We start from the raw sequence: 19,687 nt of genomic DNA on the forward strand, positions 1-19,687 counted from the left end.
ACGTGCTAGACACACTGCCAGCAAGTGTCCCAATGCTCTGGGTATTTGATAATCCTTCTGGCTGGCTCACTACAGGACCACTTCCTCACAGCTCTAGGACTCCATTCCAGAGCCACTCAACGTCTCTGCCAGGTCTTCTGCTGCAATCATCTCTCCGTGCTTCACTCCATTCCATCCTTCCTTGTCTTCCTCTTACTCGGTTCCCTAAACACCATCTTCAATTTCAAATCAACCTTGCCCTGATCCACCAGTGCCATGCTGACTGCTCTGAGATGGTGGAAAGTGCTCACTGGGCTTTGGGAGTGCAATGTTCTTCCATATGGACAGCCTCCATTGTGTCCACATTCATGTAACACCAGGGAAGGAAGGTAGGAAACCACCTGAGTGCCAGAAATCTGCAGTTCCAGTTGTGCCACCAGTCACTCTTCCAGTGATTTGCAGCATCAGAGAGTTGTAAAAAGACAGTGACCCAGCACAACTGTTTGCCCCAGCCGACACTGTGAAAGCATCTTCAAACCTCTTTTTTTTTTGTTAGGGAGTGATTTTGTGCATCTTCAAATCATTCTTTTGTGCAGGGAGTCTGGTAACATTGGATGAAACCTATCCTGGCTAAGGAAGGAGCTTCACAACTAATTCAAATGCAAAAAGCATGTGCATAAGATCTGGCAAAAAAGGCTATGGAGAAGGAGATGGAAGCATTGCTTGGGAACAGGAGGACAAAGTCAGAAAGGCCATAGAGCCCAGCTAGAGGAGAAACCTGCATGGATTAGGATGGCTGACAAAGGGATTGTGCAACTATCCTAGTAACCAGTCCAGGCAAAATACAGCTCTGTGGAAGAATGGGGGGGACAAAGTAGTTATGAATGCCTCAGCCTTAGATGAGGCTGAAGTACTCAAAGCCTTCTTTGCTATAGTCTGTAGAAGCAAAGCCTGCTCCTAGATTTCCAGAGATATCGTAACGGTTTGTAAAACTGAGGGACAGCCAGGAGTGGGGCAGCAGCAGGCTTGATACTGCTTGGGGAGGTTGAATATATTACAGTGCATGAGACTGAATAGAATACGCTTCAAGGGTGCTAGGACATTTCTGAAGCTGCTGAAAGAATTACCTGATGTGATTATGAGACAAGAGTCTTCCATCTCTCATCCCTGGCAGCTGGAAAAATGCTAATGTTACACTCAACTGTGCAGAGAGCAGCCAGGATGACTCGGTGAACCCCAGACCAACCATCCTTACCTCAGTGCTGTGTCCTCCTGGCACCCAGCATCCCATGCACCAAGGACGAGAATGCAGTCAGGAAAGGGTGATGCTGGTTTACCAAGGACAAACTGACTGCCTTTTAAAATGAAAGGACTGGCTGTATGGATTAGGGGAGAGTGACTGATGTGATACACTTTGACAGGAGTTAACACTGTAGGCACAGCACACTGCTTTGGAAGGAGGGGGAGGTATGGCAGCAAACCACTACTCAGCATACTGGGAAGTTGTAAAATATTCCAGTGATTGTGAATGACAGCATCAGTAGCTCCTCTAAACCCCAGGTTGGTACTCTGACATTGCCCAAAGACTGCCCTGAGCAACCCATCACGCTCTTCACACCCTGACACACGGTAGAACACATCAGAAAGAGCAGGTGTTGCACCTACACCGACTGATTGCCCAACAAAATATTCTGCAGTACTGAACATTGCTCTGGAGACAAAGCTCAACAGACTATCCAAAGTCATAATCAACTGACAAAATTTTAGCAGATTTCCCCCAACCTTTCCCTAAGCAATATCTGGAAACAGAAGAAGTATTCTCCCATCTATTACCTCCACATACTTCTGATGTTTTGCTGATGTTCATCCACTAAATGTTGCTTTATCTGAGCATGTAATTTTTAGAGATGCACTTGCCCATGAAATATTTGACACCTCCATAAGGCCAGAGGAGATGTCAATGGAAAATTCATAACCAGGGAGACAGAGTGAGGAAGAAAGTCTTCACACTAGTTTCAGCTTATGTGCAATGGTTATGAGCTATTCCTTACAAAATATCCAACAGTGCATCTGTCTAGGCAGAAACTGCTGGGCCCACATGGCCACTGTTCTGGCCATGCTGGCACAGACAACAGGATGCTTCAGTGCTGAGGGTAAGAGCTGAGAGAGCAGGCCATACAGGTTGACTAGCATTTTTCTGTGCACTGGGGTGTGGGACAGGCTAGAGAGATAGTGGGAGAGCTGGGTCAGACACTGTGAAGTAGAATGGCAAAGTGCAGCAAGCCAATATCTGCAGATTAATATGGATCTGGAGTGACTGGAGATGAGACTCCACAGTAGCTACTGGTCCATTTTCTGCCCCATGTGACAGGGTGCTTCAGAGAACAAGGTATTGTTGTTTCCTTACTGCAGAGAAGCACCACATTCAGATTTCTGTCCCAGTCCACTGGGAATGAGGAGCTGGCATTAAGGGCACAGAGAGGAAAGATGGAAAGGAGGAAGCTTATAGCTCCCAGTTCAAGGGTAATCCAGCTAGAATGGGAAACCCCAGGTAGCAGGACTATTTTGGAGGGACAGTTGATTTTAATAGGCAAATAGAGAGAAGGTGACAGGGTAGGGTCATGAGAAACTCTTCTCCAGTGTCAACACCTCCTCACAATTCACTTATAAAAACCCACCACCTGCCCTCCTAAGCTTCCCTTACAGAGACACCATTTCTCTCCATGCTAAGCACAGACCTAGCTGCTGAGCACTCATGTTCAGTGCCTCATCACCTCTCAGGCTCTGGAGTTCTGTAAGAAAGGAGATAAAAATTGTTCTGCGGGTTTCATGTCTGTATGTCAAGGTTTCAATGTGAACCAAGGAGGCAGACATGGGGGAGATAATTTCAGATGATGTTATTTTAAAAAATGGGAGTGATAGGAAGTCTGGCTTAATCACAGAAATATCTTGTATCCCAACTGCACTTTTAACACCGTACTACCTTGAGCAAGCAAAGGTATCTGTGCAACCAAAGTGTTCACACCCACAAACCCCACATTAGATAGGTTTTTATCTCAGAAGAAAGACCTGGACTCTAATATGAATCTCAGCTGGGTTTGCAGTGTTGCTGGGAAGCCACTTCAAATATGGTTTTCATGGCTGTGCTCCAAAAACCTTCCCGGGAGCACCCAGTTCAGAGAGTCCGGGAGCAGGGGCAGTATAACCCCTTGGGACCCATCTGGATCTTTCAGTCACCTGGCACCAGATCTTCCAGTCCTGCAGTCCTTAGCATTACTGTCAGGGAGAGATCAACCCATTCCTTTGTGCTCCTCTTTCATCACCTTGCCCTTCCAGGTCAGGTAAGACAAGGACATGATGAGCCATGCTATGCCTCTGCAGTTTCCCACATGTCAGGGCCCTGCACAAGAAAATGCACCCAGTGACTGCATATCCGGGGCCAAGTGAGTGCATTTTGGACCATTCCTGTGTCCCTTTTGGCCTCCAGGCCAGAGAAGGCTGCCAGGGAACTGAGGTGTGTCCAGCCTGCCCAGTTCAAGTTGCAGTGGCTGATTCTGGCTCCTAAGAGCTGTCAGCATTTCCAGGCGTGAGTCCCATCCTTCCCTCCCTGTCAACCCTCTTTGCAGAATTCACTCCTTTAAGACTTCCCATGAGCTGTAGATTTTCTCAGTCTCTGTTTTTAAGGTGCCACTAATTTGTTTTGACCCTGCCTTCAGCAGAACAAAACCTGTGACTAAAAATTAAGTCCCACTCAAGGAAAAAAACCTGAAACTATCTTTTCAAAAGCCAAAACTGTGCACTAAATCTTTGCTACACCTTAATTTCTAGTCAGCCCTGGTGTTTGTTGCTTTGGCTGCTCTGTTCTCACACACACAGCCAGTCAGGAAGTGGACTTTCCAGTCACAAGGAAAAATATTTCTCTCCCTTCACTTCTACTTTTTTTTCCCCCCTTTTTTCAGTTTTGTTAGGTTTTCGTTTTTGTGTGTGTTTCGAAACACCAAAACCTTACATTAATACAACACTTTTAACTTTTTGTGTCTCTATGTGTATGTGACCAGAGCATTACAATATGCACCATTACCTATGAACTACAAATGATCATTGTGAATGTCACTCTTGTGTCAGAGTGAGAAAAAGAAGGGGCACAGAGGTGGGGTGATGCTGCTCCATCGCTCCACAAAAATTTTGTCTCTTGCATTGTCCTGGGGTGACTGTATGATACTGTATTCCCTATCATCTATGCCAGGCATGAAATAAAGTATTCCTCTCAGCATTTCTGCATGGATATTTTTTCTGAGATGGACCAGCCTCTGCAGGTTTCAGTGGTGGTGTCTGTCCACACCGGGCTTTGCTGACATTGGCCTTGGCCAGCTCTGTTTGGATCTTGTCTGGCACTACCTAACACAGGTAGGAAGATGCCTCTGCTTTGTCCTTATGGCCAGGCTGCTTCTAATTTGCCACTGTGATCCCTTCAGTCCAGCTGAGCCAGCTGTATCTTGCATGCTCATCAGTTTTACCTGCCTGGGGCTCTTAAGAGGCATTTTTACTGCCATCTTTCCAGCAAGTAGAACCCAATCTTTGTGGATCAAGAGTGAAGTTGTACTGCAAGGAACACTGTGACTCTGACATAGCTATTTGCTTCAGCAGCAGAGATAATTGTAGACACATGGTGGTGACACCTCTGTTTCTCTTACCCTGAAGAACCGCTGACCTCTTGCCTGTGATTCATAAGCTACTGGAGTGCTATTGGGCTTCATTTTATTTTGTGTGCAGGTCAAGGGCCCATACTTTGGTTGTCTTCAATCTTTCACTTCCTCAGTCTCTTACCTGCTTCTTTTAAAGTTCATATTCCTCTCTTTTAGAGCCTGTTCCACCTTTTCATACTTATAAACGTCTTATCTTCCTTCCAGGTCTTGGGTATGGTTGCTTTTTTTCTCTTTCCTCATTCTCCTGCTACACTGCTGCATCCCTCCACACGTTCACCACTGCTCCTACCTTTCATCCTCTCCTGGTTCTGCATCCTTATGCCTTCCTCAGTGGAAAATTACTCCGGTGACTTTGCCCTAAAACTTGAGGACTCTTTCGATCATATACTAGACTCAAAGCAGAGTTATTAGGTTAAGACTGTCACTGTGAGCTTTGATCCATACCAGAGAGAGCACTTTGCAAGAAATAAGCAGAGCAAAGGAGAGATAAATCTAGTCCAGACCCCAAAGAATTCAATGTAACTAGATAATATGCAGTCTGAGTGACAATAGCACTTGGTGACAGGAATATAAAGGAAGCAATAAACATAGGAGTTTGTTTGTGATGGAGAATCAAATTTGTTAATGGAAGGCAAATTTGTTCATGATGGAAAAGACTAAAAAACAGGATGAAACAGAGACCAGAGATGGAAAAACAGGGTGGTGTCTGACCAGGCTGATCACTACATGGATGACCAGTTGCTGGTTCAGAACAGGATCTGCAGTGGACCCTCAATGCATGTCACAGTGACTGGTGCACCAGTATGACTGCCTTACACAAATCCATGTGACCACTTGCTAAACAGAGAATGGTTGTGCAACATAAGCAGAAAACAGACTTAGCAGGTCAGTCATGTGTCTATCAGGCCTGCTGAAACTTATGGAAGAGGAAGAGACAGTTCTTGTAAATACTGTGTAATTTAGTGAAGTATAGCATAGAAACAAGGTTTATCACAGCAAGTGAATTGTTTTAAAAGTTACAACCTGCCTCCACTAGAAATGGAATACTTTCAAGGAACACCAATTAAATTGTCATAGCAATATATATTTTAGGAAAGAAAACCATTTTCTGTCCTTGTCTAAGACAGCCTGAGTGCTGCCTTTTCCCAGCAGCATTTTATGAAGACAACCATCTCTCATCTGGTAACTCACACTGTAAAGAGAGAGCCAAGCTAAAGCATAAGGGACAGACCAGAGGGATGTACCCCAGGTTTTCCAGTAAGCATCTCACATGTCTTCAAAGAGTCCTCCTAAAAGTGAAGAAAATGTTAGAATTGTGTCCTCGGTGGAGACACAGAAATTCTGAAAAAAAAAAGCCAGATAGACATAAATTTTCTGTGCCACAAAATGTGCATTTGATTTACCTGCTGGCAGGGCCTTTCTCACGATGTGTACAGTGGGAGAAAAGGTAGTGATGAGTCACCTCCTGATGCTGCTCCATCGGGGCCCATCACAATGACATTGGCAGTGTGTCCACACCTTCTTTCCTCTCAAATGAAAGCAGTGATGGCACAATCCCCCACCAAACTAGCAAATGTTCCTTCTTGGAATAACCCTCAAAGAAGGGGGTAGCAGCTTTGCTTGGAGGTAAGACTGCAGTCCCGCCTGTGCTCCCACCTATGGGGAGAAGCTGCCCCATATCTCCCGGCTACTGAGGTGTCTAGAATTTGTGTCCTCGTTTCAGAACACAAAACCAGATAAAAAGATTTGTACACTGGACATGCACCAGTGAAATCTACCTCCAATAAAATGTGGTTTGCTGGAGGCTTTTTTCCCATGTTTCTTCTCACAGAAATAAACTGATTTTCTGGCCTGGTACGCAAAGACATTAATCAGAAATAACACAAGCAGAAAGCTGCAAATGTTGGCAGTGATGCTGTGATACTCTATTGTGCTCCTGCCTATAAAACAGCACTGAAACCTTTGATGTGGCTGATATCACTTGGGACCCTTGGGGTTCGTCTCCTGTCCACTCAGCAGTAGTTTCACTCCAAGAATTCTCCAGGGATTCATTTCTGTGGAGTATTGTGGTGGCTACAAGAACTGCCCACATGCTCACTTGGATGTGAACACTTTCAGCTGAAAACAACCAATCCTCAAACCATTTAATTGCATTCAAACCAGTTAATTGCTAACAGGTTTTCCTTTTGAAGCTTCGTTACAGTTTTGAGGACTAACCCGATCTAAACCAAAGCCTTGTTCCCTACCTAAAGTTTATCACAAAAAACTACACAACAGATTAATTTAGGGTTCAGCAAATTACGTGCTTTTGTCCCAAATGATTTTGTTCTCTGATTCCACTTTTGACAAAGAAAACTGAAACGTTAAGAGTTAAGTTTGAGCTGGATATGCTTATGAGTTTGGATGGCTGGGCTTTATTTTTATAGTTGAGCTAGAATTGAAAAACAATCCTAGACAGATTAGCCCAGGGCACTCCCCAGCTCCAAGGCTGGTTGCATACCAAGCTTAGCAAAACACTGGCTTGAGCTAGGAACACGCAGCAGCCAGCAACAGCAGCTTTCAGAAAGTCTTCATGGGAGCTCTGCTATGCTGAGCTTTTTCAGGCTTTATATTGTTCCCTACTCTTTCCTTGTTTTAGGCTTGGAGCAGCCCACTGACTCTGGAGTTATATTAGCCATATTCCTGCTCTAAGGTACTCTGGGATCTGCCATCTTTTCCTTCCTTTCACTTCATTCCATCCTCTTCTGCTGAAGGAGATTTTGTTCACATAGTTTTTGAGAGCAGCCCAGAGCCCTGAGAGTACTCCCTGAGCTATGGGGTACTCTCTCCACCACCCTGCTCCTTTCCAGTATCCACTACTGAGCATACATAGGCACGATCTCAGAGCAGGACACGAAGGTCACATCCCAGACAGAGGGAGGTAAAGCACCAGCTACACTGCAAAGGGCTCCTTCCTCCTCCTGGCAGAGGAGTTGAGGACTGCAGTGGGAACAGAGCAGGAGCTGATGTCTCAGGTTCTTTAGCTCTGTGCATGATTCATAACCTCCAGCCACTTTTCCTCTCCCTTCCTGTTACACTGGGAAAGTATTTGCACACAAACAAAAAGGATTTGGGCAAACAAGAACCAGAGAAGCATATCTTTTTAGTTTAAAAATTGCTAAGAAATAATGGTGAGGGAATTAAAGGTGATTTGCATAGAGGCTGAGAAAATTTATCACTTCCAGTAGGATAAAACAGCAAATCCAAAGTGCTGAGCTACCCAAAAAGGCTGCAGGGTAGATGCTGGTGACATTTCAGGGTACAGTCTCAGGCTGCAATAAAAGAGTAAGAGAAGACCTACAGGATAGAGGTAAAATCCAATTCAGGTATTTATTTCATATTTTTTATTTCAAAACCAGGAAACCACCACATTAATAAGCATATAAAATCCATCCAAAATATTCACAATGCTGTTACAGAAAAAGAAAATAACAAAAATACCATGTGAGAAAGGCCAACATATTTCGGTCCAAGCCAACACACATCTGATGCAAAGTATGGAATGCTCTTATGCACAGCTGTGGGGGGAATTTCCTAACATACATACCCATAAATATCATGTCTGGATGTGCTGGAGGGTCAAAGGAAGGGCACAGAAATCTACATAACTGAGCCAAAATATCAAAACTGGGAGAGAAGTCTTATATAATACTTCTGATAATAATTATCTGGCATGTAAGCCTGATAAAGCTAGGGAAAACTGGATGTAATATGATTGTATTGTGCAAAGCTGGGGCATTCCAAATTAATTCACAGGAAGCATTTAACAGCACCAAATTTAACTGATCTTTGCAACTGTTTCTCATTAGGGAAGGTAGAAATGTCATCACTAGTTACTGAAAATGTCGGACAGGCCCCATCAGAATATACATCAATGGGAATTTCTCTAACCTGCTCTGAAGCATTGTGTTGGCAAGAAAGCTTGGGCTATCCACGCTACAGAAGTCTTGCTGTCATTCCATCCTTTTTTTCTAAGCCTTTCTTCCTTTTACCACCTCAGAATCTGTGGGCCTGCCTCTCTTCTGGGATATCCAGTAATGAATTCCAGCAGGTCACCCTGAGTTTGACCAAGTCCAAAAACTGCCGCTTGATCTCAGAAGAGCAGAAGTTTAAATTGGACCCACCTCTGCGCTACCTGTAGATGTTCTGTGCAGGTGTGGACAGGCACAGGCCTGGACCCTGTCACAGAACGCTGCAGTGAAGTAAAGCTGCCCCTCCTTGACTGCAAGTGTACCCTACGTGCTACTTTTTGCCTGCCTGACCTGAGCTGTGCTAGCTCAGCAAGGGTGGGGGATACACAAACTCAACTGCCTGGCGGAATGACAAGCGAGGAGACGGACATTTACTGATGAACAATTACCGCCTGCCACATCCCTCTGAACAGAGGCACTATTACAGAGCTGTACACGTCTACAAAGCACACTGGTGAGCACCACAGCATCATGCAGACCTTTCAGAGAGGATATATGGGGCAAAAAACATCTGGCCTTCAACCAAGCAGGGGACTGAGCACTACAGACCTTTCACACTGCTGAACTAGCAAATTCCAGTAGCTCTGGTGTCTAGTCCTGCATCTCTACCCTTATGAACTTACATGTACCACAACTGACCATGCCTGTGTCCAGAAGGGTCATGCTACATGCCTCTGTAATATTTATAGGAACAATTGCTAAGAAAATACAGCTTGGAAAAATAATTTTTATCCTCACGTTCCTTTAAATGACAATCTGCAAATTTCAGACTTTATGACATACTAGACTACAAATAGAGAAGCCAAAAAGAAATAAAATTAAGAGAAGGCAGGAATAATTACCTTCTGGTTTGCAATCACCACCCTCAATCATCCATAGAATGCTTAAAACCATGTCTGAAAATATAATCCAACAACATCCATTTTAAGATGCAATATCACACTCTCATCAACACTTGAGAACAATTATTTAAAATAGCCACCAAATATCCCTAATAACAGGGATTTTAGTGCAGAAACATACCTCTTCCCACAAGTAGACAATTCTTTGAATTTCTTTCCAGAGGGCACCAATAACTTCGAGGTGATGTGCATAATTGGCTCTGCTATACATACCACATTAAATGCTCAACCTCCTTTTTAGTACCACATTTCTCCTTTACAGTCTTATTGCACCTCAAGTCTACAGCATCTTTTGTTAGAATAGCTATTTCTCTTAAACTTCTCCAATTTCATTATCTGTACATTTTTGTACACCATTAAAAAAATAAATATTTACAAAGTGACATACAAATAAATAAACTGAAGTAAAAGTATGCTTTCAGTCTGTCTATACAAAAAAAAACATTAAAGGGCAGGAAAAAAATATGCATGTGACTTGGTCCCCTTTTTCCTGAGGCTAAAAAAAGTGCACACTGGATAGGAAAAAGCAAGATGGTTTTTTGGTAAGCTTGCTAAATTCCAGTGTAACACCGTACACACGCACACAGCGTAGACTCAAAGGGCTGGGGACTTGTTTAGTGGGTCACTTCAACTCACTACAAAAATAGTGATTAGATTCAAAAACATAATGGTCACTGTGTACATAAGTATGTTAACCCCAAACAGCCATTTTACATGAGAAAAGTAAAAATATTGCCAGCTCTTCTCTGTGCTCCTGATGTTTGTGGCAGGAAAGATGAGATTATTTTTGCGAGTGCCAGGTGCTTTCCAGTATGGCAGATCACCCATATCAGATTTGCTTAACGCTGGCAAGCCTGGCAGAATGGGAGAGCATGTGGGTGAAAAGAAGAAAATAGCAGCAATTGAGGAGGGGAAAAATGTCCCAGTTCTCATGGTTTTCTTTACTCATTCCTTTAATGACTCTTTAAGCATGTAAGAGTTGAAGAATGGGTGTGTCATGGATCTTAGGCAGCAGCTTTGTCAGCTTGTATGCTGTTCAGCTCCACCATAGGGCTCTTCTGGGGTGACGTGGGGGCGTTTGCTCCTCGTCCTTCAAAGCCCCTCGAGATGTCTTCAAAAGTCCTGCCCTTGGTCTCTGGCACTTTGAAGAATGTGAAGACAAAGAAGATGACCAGGAAAACAAGGAAGATGAGGAAGACATAGGAGCCACATAGTTTCTGCAGGGAGGACAAATGAAAAAGGTTTCATTTTGAAATTACATGTAAGGTCATTTGCTGTCGACAGGTTAAAATTCCAACACCTTTCTCCAACAGTGCCCTTACTGACTTTTTTGTCATCACAGCATTTTTAAAATTGAAATCGGGTTCCCATGGGTCTTTAATCTTCCTGGGGGTGACGAAAATTGAGGCTTTTAAAGCAAAAGCCTTGATGTCCTAACTAAGATGGTTCTTCCAAATATTTGTAAGCTACAACTAGTTAAGACAGCAGAATATAAGGTGAGCAACAGCCTTCAGTAACAATCTTAACACTGACTCAGGGATCTCTGGGAGACTCAGGGACTCTGGAAGACTCACCAGCCCACTTCTCAAAGCAGGGACAACTTCCAGGAGAGACCAGTCTATTAAAGGTCATATACCCATGTCTCAAAGATGCAGGTTCTGCTACCCTTCTGGACACCTATTCCAATACTGCAGTGCTCTCACAGTGCTTTATAAGCCAAGACTTACCTCTGCATAGGGGAAGAGCATTCCCACCAAGAAATTGGAGGTCCAGTTGGAACAACCGGCCACTGCCATGGCTGCAGGTCGTGGGCCCTGGCTGAAGAGTTCTGCCACAATGAACCAGGGGATAGGGCCAGGGCCAATCTCAAAAAGAGCCACAAAGCCAAAAGTGGCAACAATGCTGATGTACCTGATCCAGTCCACAATGTCCTGCAAGGGAACAAAATATGATCAGCACAACACCATCTCCAGTGTCACAACTTTCTCAGCTGCACTGTGAACACTGTAGCAGTTCCTAGAGTTCCAAAATTGCTCTTTCCACTGCACACTTGGTTCTAGCCCCAGCTCTACCTGCCTACAGGGCAGCATTGCAGAGAAAAGTAGTTGTATAGTCTTATAGGTTCCTGCTGGGGTCAGCCTGGACAGCAACATTGATCACTCACCTTCAGAGCTAAAGCTACAGTCATAACAGCAGCACACACAGCCATGCCAGCCAAACCAATTAAGTGGAGGGTCCGGCGCCCTGCACGCTCCACCAGGAACAGCTAGAAAGGAGAAGGCAGAAGGAAAACAAAAATCCATTACTTTGGCAGCAAAAGCAGGACAGGTTCCCTTGCTCAGTATCCTGCACCTCTTACTTATCTGCCTGTAAACCTCAGTGACCATGGTGATCTCAGTGCAGGTCACCAGGCTGCTCCATCCTCAGCACAAATTCTTCCACTCTGGCTCTTGCTACTGCTTTCTCTCATCACTCTTTTCCCCACGTGCACTCCTTTTCCACCTTCTCTTTCATCTAAGGCAATAACACCTCTTTCTGCCTATCTCTCCTCCCACCATGCCTTTGATGCACTCTTGTCTTTGCTCCTACAGGTCAGTGCATAGCCCAGTGCTTTGCCTGGTTACTTGTCTGTAGTTCCAACTGCCAGGAACAGACCTAGGCAGACACACAGCCCTGTTCCACTCACCGACACCACAGTGAAGACTGTGTTTACCACACCAGCTCCAATGGTGGCATAGACAGGCTGTGTGATACCAGCTCTTTCAAAAATCCCCGTGGAATAATAGAATACCTGGGAAGAGAAGAGAAGGTTGGACACAGTCATGATTCCATGTTTGAGAGCATGTCCCTCATCCTCTGCCTAATGGCTTGCACACCCAGCAGGGAGTTTCTAAGCAACACTCCACTCTATAAAACACCATGCTTCCAGTCAAGGTTCATTCACTTGGTGCAAGGCTGCAGTGTCTTGTGGGGAAAGCAAAAGCCATAATATCCACTTTCCATCTTAGCCAAATGACAAAACAGTGACCTCCAGTCAAGGCACAAAGAGGTTTTGGGACTCATAGATCTCTCCACACCAGTGGCACGTGCAAGTTTAGCCAGAGATAAGGGAGGCCCAGAAGGTGGGACAGGAAGGTAACTCACAGCATTGATGCCTGAGAGCTGCTGGGAGAGCTGCAGCATGATGGCAATGATAATGGCTTGACGGTAGTTTGGAGAACGGAAGAGCTCTGGCACAGTTGCTTTCTTTTCCTGGGACATTTTAGCACTCTCTTCTTTCATCTCCTGGATGTCTTGAGATACATCTCGATCGCCACGGAGCTTCTGGAGAACTGGAGGGAGGAAGCCAAAGGTGTCAGGTATGAGGCACACACCTGCTGGCTATGGGGGGTGTGCATCCCATCCTGCTATTGCAGGGAGGGCATGGGAGGAAGACTGAACACTTCCAGTTGGTGTTGAGGCCTGCTGCCTGGGAAAGACCAAGCCTCTGCAGGCAGCTTTGCTCTTCTTTTCAACCCAGAGGTCAGGGTGCTGTGATCAGCACAGAAAGCAGGTCCTGCTCACGTTGATTGATCTACAAGGTTATGTTTGATCCTGAAATTCCATTCACACTCTTGCCAGAGCTGACCCCAGCCCTCCAAGCTCCCTGTTAAATGCCACCTATTTCCTGCCTTTCAGGAGGAGCTGGTGGAGTAGCAGCAAATGGTGCTGCTACATCCCACCAGGCCAGGTGCCACTCCTCACATCTTAATCCCACCTGGAGTCTCTGTTGGGTTGCCAGGTTTCTCATGCTTCCTGGCACTGGTGCAACCTAAAGGATGGGAAGGTAGGCCAGGCCTGGTGCCCTCCGGGAGTCACACCCTAATCCACCACAGGCTCCAGAATCAGTCCTGGCCTCCCACTCAAGTTCACTGCAGGCTGAGAGCCAGAACACTGCCCTGCCCCTTTGAGATGAGTCCTTACCTGCTTGGGCTTTCTCCTCCTCCATCTTGTTGATCAATAGGAAACGGGGGCTTTCAGGGCAGAACAGAAGACCTACACACTGCAGGATTGCCGGGAGGACTGTGAACCCCAAAAGCATTGGCCAAAGCCCTTCAGTGCCCATGATTGCCTCCAGTCCAAAGATCTACACCAAGAATAGGAGAGAAACGAGTCATTTTAAACACTTCAGTTCCTCACCCCCACCCCAGTATGACAGGATCCACATACTGCACCTGATGGCAATTAAAGCCCTCCTCGCCTTCTCCCAGCCCTCCTTCCCCCACCCAAGGGTAGGATCAGGTTGTACCAAGCCTACCTGAGCCACCAGGATGCCCACAACAATGCCCAGCTGGTTGAGGGTGCCAAAGGCTCCACGGACACTGGTGGGTGAGACCTCACTGATGTACATGGGCACAAAGCCGGTGCAGAGGCCACAGAAGACACCAATAATGAAGCGGCCAAGAATCAACATCTCCACTGCCTTTGCTGCCTTAGAGAAGGCCATGAGAAGGCCACCAGCAAAGGCCAAGATGTTCACCAGAAGCATGGAGTTCCTCCTGCCAGGGTAAAGATGCCAAGAATGAGCTTAAACTGGCAATACAGCGGGAATATTGGTAAAGGTAAACCTGCCCATGATCTCCCATCTCAGGGGTGGGAAGACAATGGAATAATTCCCATTCAGCTCCTGCCTTGGCCTGCAATCCTTTTTGCAGTCCACACATTCTTGCTTCCTCCTGAGACATCTCTTCCCACCTCTGCCCTCTTCCTCCCAATGCTCCTTTGCAGAAGGGAAAAGTTCTCCAACAGATTGCATCCCTCTTCCCAACTTACCTGCCAAATCTGTTTACAAACAGACTGACTGAGAAGGAGCCAATCATGCCTCCTACGGAGAAGATGGCCACAGAAAGTGACCACAGAGAGGTGAGGAGTTCTTGGGAGACAGCCTTCCCACTCCTTTCTGACAGAGTTTTGTTGAAAAACGTCCGGATGATCTGCAAGAGGAATCGGGTAGAGAGAGTCACAACCCAGAGGGAGGCATTTTACACAGGTGAGAGGGGAGACTGCTGTCTTCCTTCTGCTTCCTGCTGCCATGAAAACAGAGATAGACCCAAAAACACAGTAATAAGTTATACAAGGGAAAATGAGGGTGCAGAAGGAGGAGCTTGCACTGAAGTAGCAGTATGATGAGGGAGAGTGCTTCACTGAATGGGGGGGCAGGCGGGGTACCCACAGGACAGCAGTATCTATTAAGGAAAACAGGCTTATCTTCTGAATATTTCAGATGATGTGAGTCACTGGTGGCTCTTGGGAAGAGGCGTGAGACAGCTGGGAGTGAAAGGGAACAAGAAAACATGACCAGTGAGAGGATGGGAACATTTCTGGCAATGTCAAAACACTGGCAGCAGGGTTAGGATTTCTGGGATAGAAATAGTTGGAGACACAAGGCTTCACTGAAGTAAACCTGAAAAAATGTTTATTTTTAACATAATGCTGTCCCATGGGGATGTGACAGGGCCACATTGCTGATTTCCCAGGCATCTCTCTAAGCTAGTGAGGTAAATTCTGGCATGGGCTGGGGGGGACAGAGTGTCTCCCCCAGCAGATGGCAGCAGGACATTAGCTAGGGAGGACCAACCCCATCCCCCATCCTGTCATGAACATCTCTTCCCGGAGACAGGGTGGATGTGGTATTCATGACTCAGTTCTTGACAGAGGAACCATCTTAAAGTTACACGAAAACCACATCTCTCATTTTCTTTACGTGTTGTTTCTTAGGCTACAGTCATGGGATGATTCGGTCAGAATGCCCAAGTCACAACCCTTTTGCAAGTACTGAATCTATACTTAACACAAGGAATGAATAAACAAGTAAAATAAAGAAACTTGAAATAAACTAAATTAGGGCAGCTGTAATTCCTACCAACCCTTAACTGTTTTCTGCCTGCTGCTCTCTGCATTCCTTCTGCCATGGTTGGTTTATTCTGACTCAAAACCAAAGTGGCTCACATTCCTCCACACACCACATATGGCAGATGGAGCCCTCCTGCCCTTCCTGTGCTCCTAATTAGGAGAATTAACCTCTCTGTTTGCTCTCTCTCCTCCCCAAAAGTTTGCCCTTCCTGTTCAATGTTGTATTTGAAAGGGGGCTTTAAATGCCTTATTGACTACATAAACCAGAACCAAATTATTGGCTGCTGGGGAGACAATCCCTCTCCTTTCTATACCACTGCCTTCCCCTCAGCCCCTCACTCATCCCACCTCCCCAGCTCATTCCTTGTCTCACCTTCTCAGGTGCATTAATTACACCAGTGTTGTACCCAAACTGGAGAGATCCAATGGTAGCAATGCAAACAGCATAGACAAGAGGCGCTGTGATTTTCTGTGGAAAGAGAGGGAACAATTATTTAGTTAATTTGGCTTTCTACACAACTTGAGTTTCTCTTCAGCATAAACAGCAGCTGCCACTCATAGGTGCCATGTGCAAGGGCTCTGAGGGCAGGAATGGGCTTTTATCCAGCAAGGGAGGGTGGGTACCAGTAGCATCCCTTGGATCCCCCTCCTTGGAAAGGGAGATGCAACTGTACAGCAGGAAAAGTTCCATGACTACAAGTAGGAGGGCTTGTCAGGGCCACCCCTTTATTACCTCCTGACCTTCAGCAACTATTCGCAGCTCATTAGTAATGAATACACTGGCTGCATTAGTGGCTGTTATTTTGGGTTGATCTGCTTTACAGAAGCTTTTGCTGATCTCTGGCATGTCATGAAAGAAGGGTCTAACTCTTCCCTGTGCCAGCTGACAAGTCCCCATAAATTGAGTCTCAGATCTGCCCATGAGCTACACTGGCAGTCACTCATAACAGTTACAACACACACTCTTCAGCGGCAACAGGCTTGTTTTTCCCAGGCAAGAGCTTCCCAACCCTGCCCCAGGGCACCTGGCAGAGCAGCACGCCTCAAGAGGTCGCAGCAGCTGCTACCAAGCTCCCCATCTATTTTTCTTTAAGCTGTGGCAATAGCTCGTATTTTAAATGATGTACGCTGCCTGGAATTTCAGTATACCTGAATCTCTATTAAAATAAAAACTGCTGAGCCCTCAGAGCCATAGGGAAAGCCTGAAGGTCCAACCTCAGAAGCCCCACAGACCGAGAAATTTAAGTGTCAGCGAAAAGCATCTGACATTTCGTTCATTTTTAAAGCTCGTGGCATTTAAGCCAGCTCCGAGTGAGGGAGGTGTGGGGGAGCAGGTGACTCAGGAGTTGGCACTTAGGCAGCCAGTGCTTGAGTTGGCACAATTTGGAAAGATTGTGTTCCTTCCCATCTCAGGAGGTTTGAAAGCTTTTCCAAAAATATTAACAGTTCCTTTTCCAAGACTTTCCTATTATTGTACTTAAGCCTGGCAGAGTAAACTACTTGTTGGGGCCTACTGTCACAGCTCTTCCAGTCTCTCACTTTCTAGCTTCAGCTCCAGGAGTAGTGGTTCTCAAACTGCCCAAAGTTTTTGACAATAACCTTCTGTCAGTGCTCATGACACCTTCACCAGTCTTTTCAAGGCAAGCACGTATGTGCTTCTGGCCTGCACAACCCTCAGGCACTACCAGTTCAGCCTGAATAAACAGAAATTGGGGAAATTACTCTCAGCCATGGTTTCCTGCATCTACATCATGTAAATGTCCTCCTGCCCAGGTCAGTGGTGGAGACAAAGTGGACAAGGAGCAGATGAGCACAGAGGTAGCATTCACACCTGAACACGCCCTAGACAGTCCAGGCATTCTCGCAGGCACCCTGTGACCGCTCCCCTCTTTTTTATCTCAAGGATATTTGGCAGAGAACCACAAGGACACAGCACTTTCAAAGCATCTGAATGCCTGTAGAAATGCATTATAATATCTAAGCAGTTTTAGGACTCCAGGCCAGGCCATCTCTAGCCAGCAAGTATGGCAAAGCTGCAGGCAAACCCCAGCTCTCCACATGGTTCACACAAAAGCACCTTTCCCCCAGGACTCTGCTTTGTCATGGCTTGCAGTGATCTCAGCTGGCCTTTTTCTTCTGGGTGCTGCAGGGACCACAAGGTCCCTGCTTTGTGGGTACCCCTCACTGAGGTGGTACATAAGCTGTAAGGAGGTTAGTTGTTCTACCCTCTTTCCTACTTCTTCTCCTGGCTGTTGCTATTCATCTCCTACCCAGCCTCCCACCACCTAGACATCACACGGCATGACCCGTCCCCTCCAGTGAGCCAGACTGTGATCTAATGTAAGGATCATTTGTTAATGCTGCAAGTGCCTCGCTTCCCGAAAGGCAAACAGGCAGCTCGGAAATAGCACAGCTACACCCACTCTATCTAAAGGCTCAAGGCTGAGGTCTGTACACCACCACGGAATTCGAACCACCACCCCTCCCTCCGACCACAGGCATCGGCTGCATTCATTTCCCAGGAGATGCTCCTCACCAGCTCCCCTCCTTCACTGACTGCAACCCCAGAGCTGTACAACTTGTTGAGCCCGGCAGGAGCGGCCTCTCCGCGCGACCTTGACCAGACGCTCTCCCTTCCTCTGCCTCATCCTCTCACGTTGCCCTCATCTCCCTCCCAACAACATGGCGATGAGAGCCCCGGCCTTCTCCAATTCTGGCTGCTCCCGTGTAATTCCCCGGCATCCCGCACCAGGTCCAGCTGGGTATTTGCTGTCTCCCTTAGTACGTTCAAACACACGCAGCCATGAGCTCACTCCACTGCTGCACACCTCACTCGCAGCTGCAGATGAGCAGATGTCCCCTGCTCTCCATATGAGAAGGAGGGGAAGCCCATGCTCTGCCACCTCCTTGAAATTTAAAAATGCCTTTAGAACTCATACCACCACCACCCAAAAAGTGCCTTTTAAGAGCAATCCCCCTTTTAGCATCCTAAACCCTGGGACACGCCGAGTGCGGCGCCGCCAGCGAAACAAACCTCGTGATCAATACCCTACAGCACGGACAGCATCATGTGCATCATCAGGCCACGCGCACGAAACCAAATCGATCCAGCGACCTGCGACAACCTCTCCCGAACTGTGCGGTCCTCCCCCACTCCCGCAGGCAGCCGCCGACGGGCCGAGCAGCGGCCCTGCCGGGACCACCACCGCATCCATCCCCACTGCGACCCGCAGACACCGGGAGACGGCGACGATCCCCGGCCGCACGCCGGTCGCGACTGCATCTCACCAACCCCAGCCCTCCGCCGAAGCGCCCGGGGACCCGAGCGACGGAAAAGAGGGCGAAAAGGAGGCCGCGTTCGCCGCCCGTACCTTTTTGGCATCCATGGTCGGAGGCTCCCGGAGCACGACTGCCGGCGAACGGCCGCCGCCCGCACCTAACGGAACGCGCGAGAGGCGGCGGCGGCTCCGCGCCCGCCCACGCCCGAGACTGCTGCGAACCCGCCCCGCGCACACCTCCCGCCCGCACACCCGCGGATTTATGGGCACAGCGATGGGCGGGGAGGCGCAGGGCAGAGGGCGGGGAGGGGCGGGGCTGAGCTGCCGCCGGGCATCCCATCGTCGTGAGAAGAAAAAAAAAAAAAAGCACCAAAAAACGCAGCAATCACGAAATCACGAAACACCTCCCCCCCATCCCCCCCGGAGCTCACGCCCCTCTGTGACGGGAATCTGCGTGCGGGGCGGCCGGGCCGTGATGGAGCGGGCCGGGCGGGGGCAGCGGGCCGGCGGCCGTGGAGCGGCGGCCCCGGAGCGGCGGCCCCGCTCCCCGCGCCGCAGGGACCGCACAAGGACCTGCCACACCTCGGATGCCACGCGCGAAACGCTGGCTCGTGGCACAAGCAGGGCTTTGCACCGACAGCAGCTGCGTGACGTGAAGCGACGTCTTCATTTATTTTTCGTTGTATTTAAAAATAAATATCTTTTATTCGGTCTGTGAGCCAAAGCAGCAAGGCCGGCAGTGACGGTGCAGAGGCAGCCAGACAAACAGCAGGGGAAGGAGCCTGAAGTCAAATGTTGTGCTCTGCGGGTGGTCCTCCCACCTCGCAAAGCTGCGGATGAAGTACAGCTCTGGATGGCTGCGTTTCGGAGATTGTTTGTCTGGTTGCCAAAAATACATTTTTCATACGATGCTGAAAGCT

At 47.4% G+C, this 19,687-nt stretch overlaps 1 protein-coding gene across 1 annotated transcript; it reads right to left on the reverse strand.

Moving 5' to 3' along the window:
• Positions 1 to 8,029: 8,029 nt before the first annotated feature.
• Positions 8,030 to 18,990, reverse strand: LOC138111523 (solute carrier family 2, facilitated glucose transporter member 3). Its single transcript, XM_069017460.1, has 10 exons — positions 18,861 to 18,990; positions 15,863 to 15,958; positions 14,410 to 14,570; positions 13,895 to 14,135; positions 13,561 to 13,723; positions 12,742 to 12,929; positions 12,284 to 12,388; positions 11,762 to 11,863; positions 11,325 to 11,528; positions 8,030 to 10,814 (listed from the first exon to the last, which is right to left on the reverse strand). Exons 1-10 carry the CDS (start codon positions 18,873 to 18,875, stop codon positions 10,602 to 10,604), a joined length of 1,488 nt encoding a protein of 495 aa, XP_068873561.1. The 5' UTR covers positions 18,876 to 18,990; the 3' UTR covers positions 8,030 to 10,601.
• Between the last annotated feature and the right edge of the window lie 697 nt (positions 18,991 to 19,687).

Source organism: Aphelocoma coerulescens, chromosome 1 (genome assembly GCF_041296385.1).
Source record: "Aphelocoma coerulescens isolate FSJ_1873_10779 chromosome 1, UR_Acoe_1.0, whole genome shotgun sequence".
Lineage (NCBI taxonomy): Eukaryota > Metazoa > Chordata > Aves > Passeriformes > Corvidae > Aphelocoma > Aphelocoma coerulescens.

Bases quoted from the DNA above. Each gene is read 5' to 3' on its own strand.
- LOC138111523 (XM_069017460.1), bottom strand. The intron at 14,136-14,409 runs GTAAGTTGGGAA...TTACCCTGGCAG, and splicing joins TTTGTAAACAGATTTGGCAG to GAGGAACTCCATGCTTCTGG. The intron at 10,815-11,324 runs GTAAGTCTTGGC...TCCTCCCTGCAG, and splicing joins TGCTCTTCCCCTATGCAGAG to AAACTATGTGGCTCCTATGT.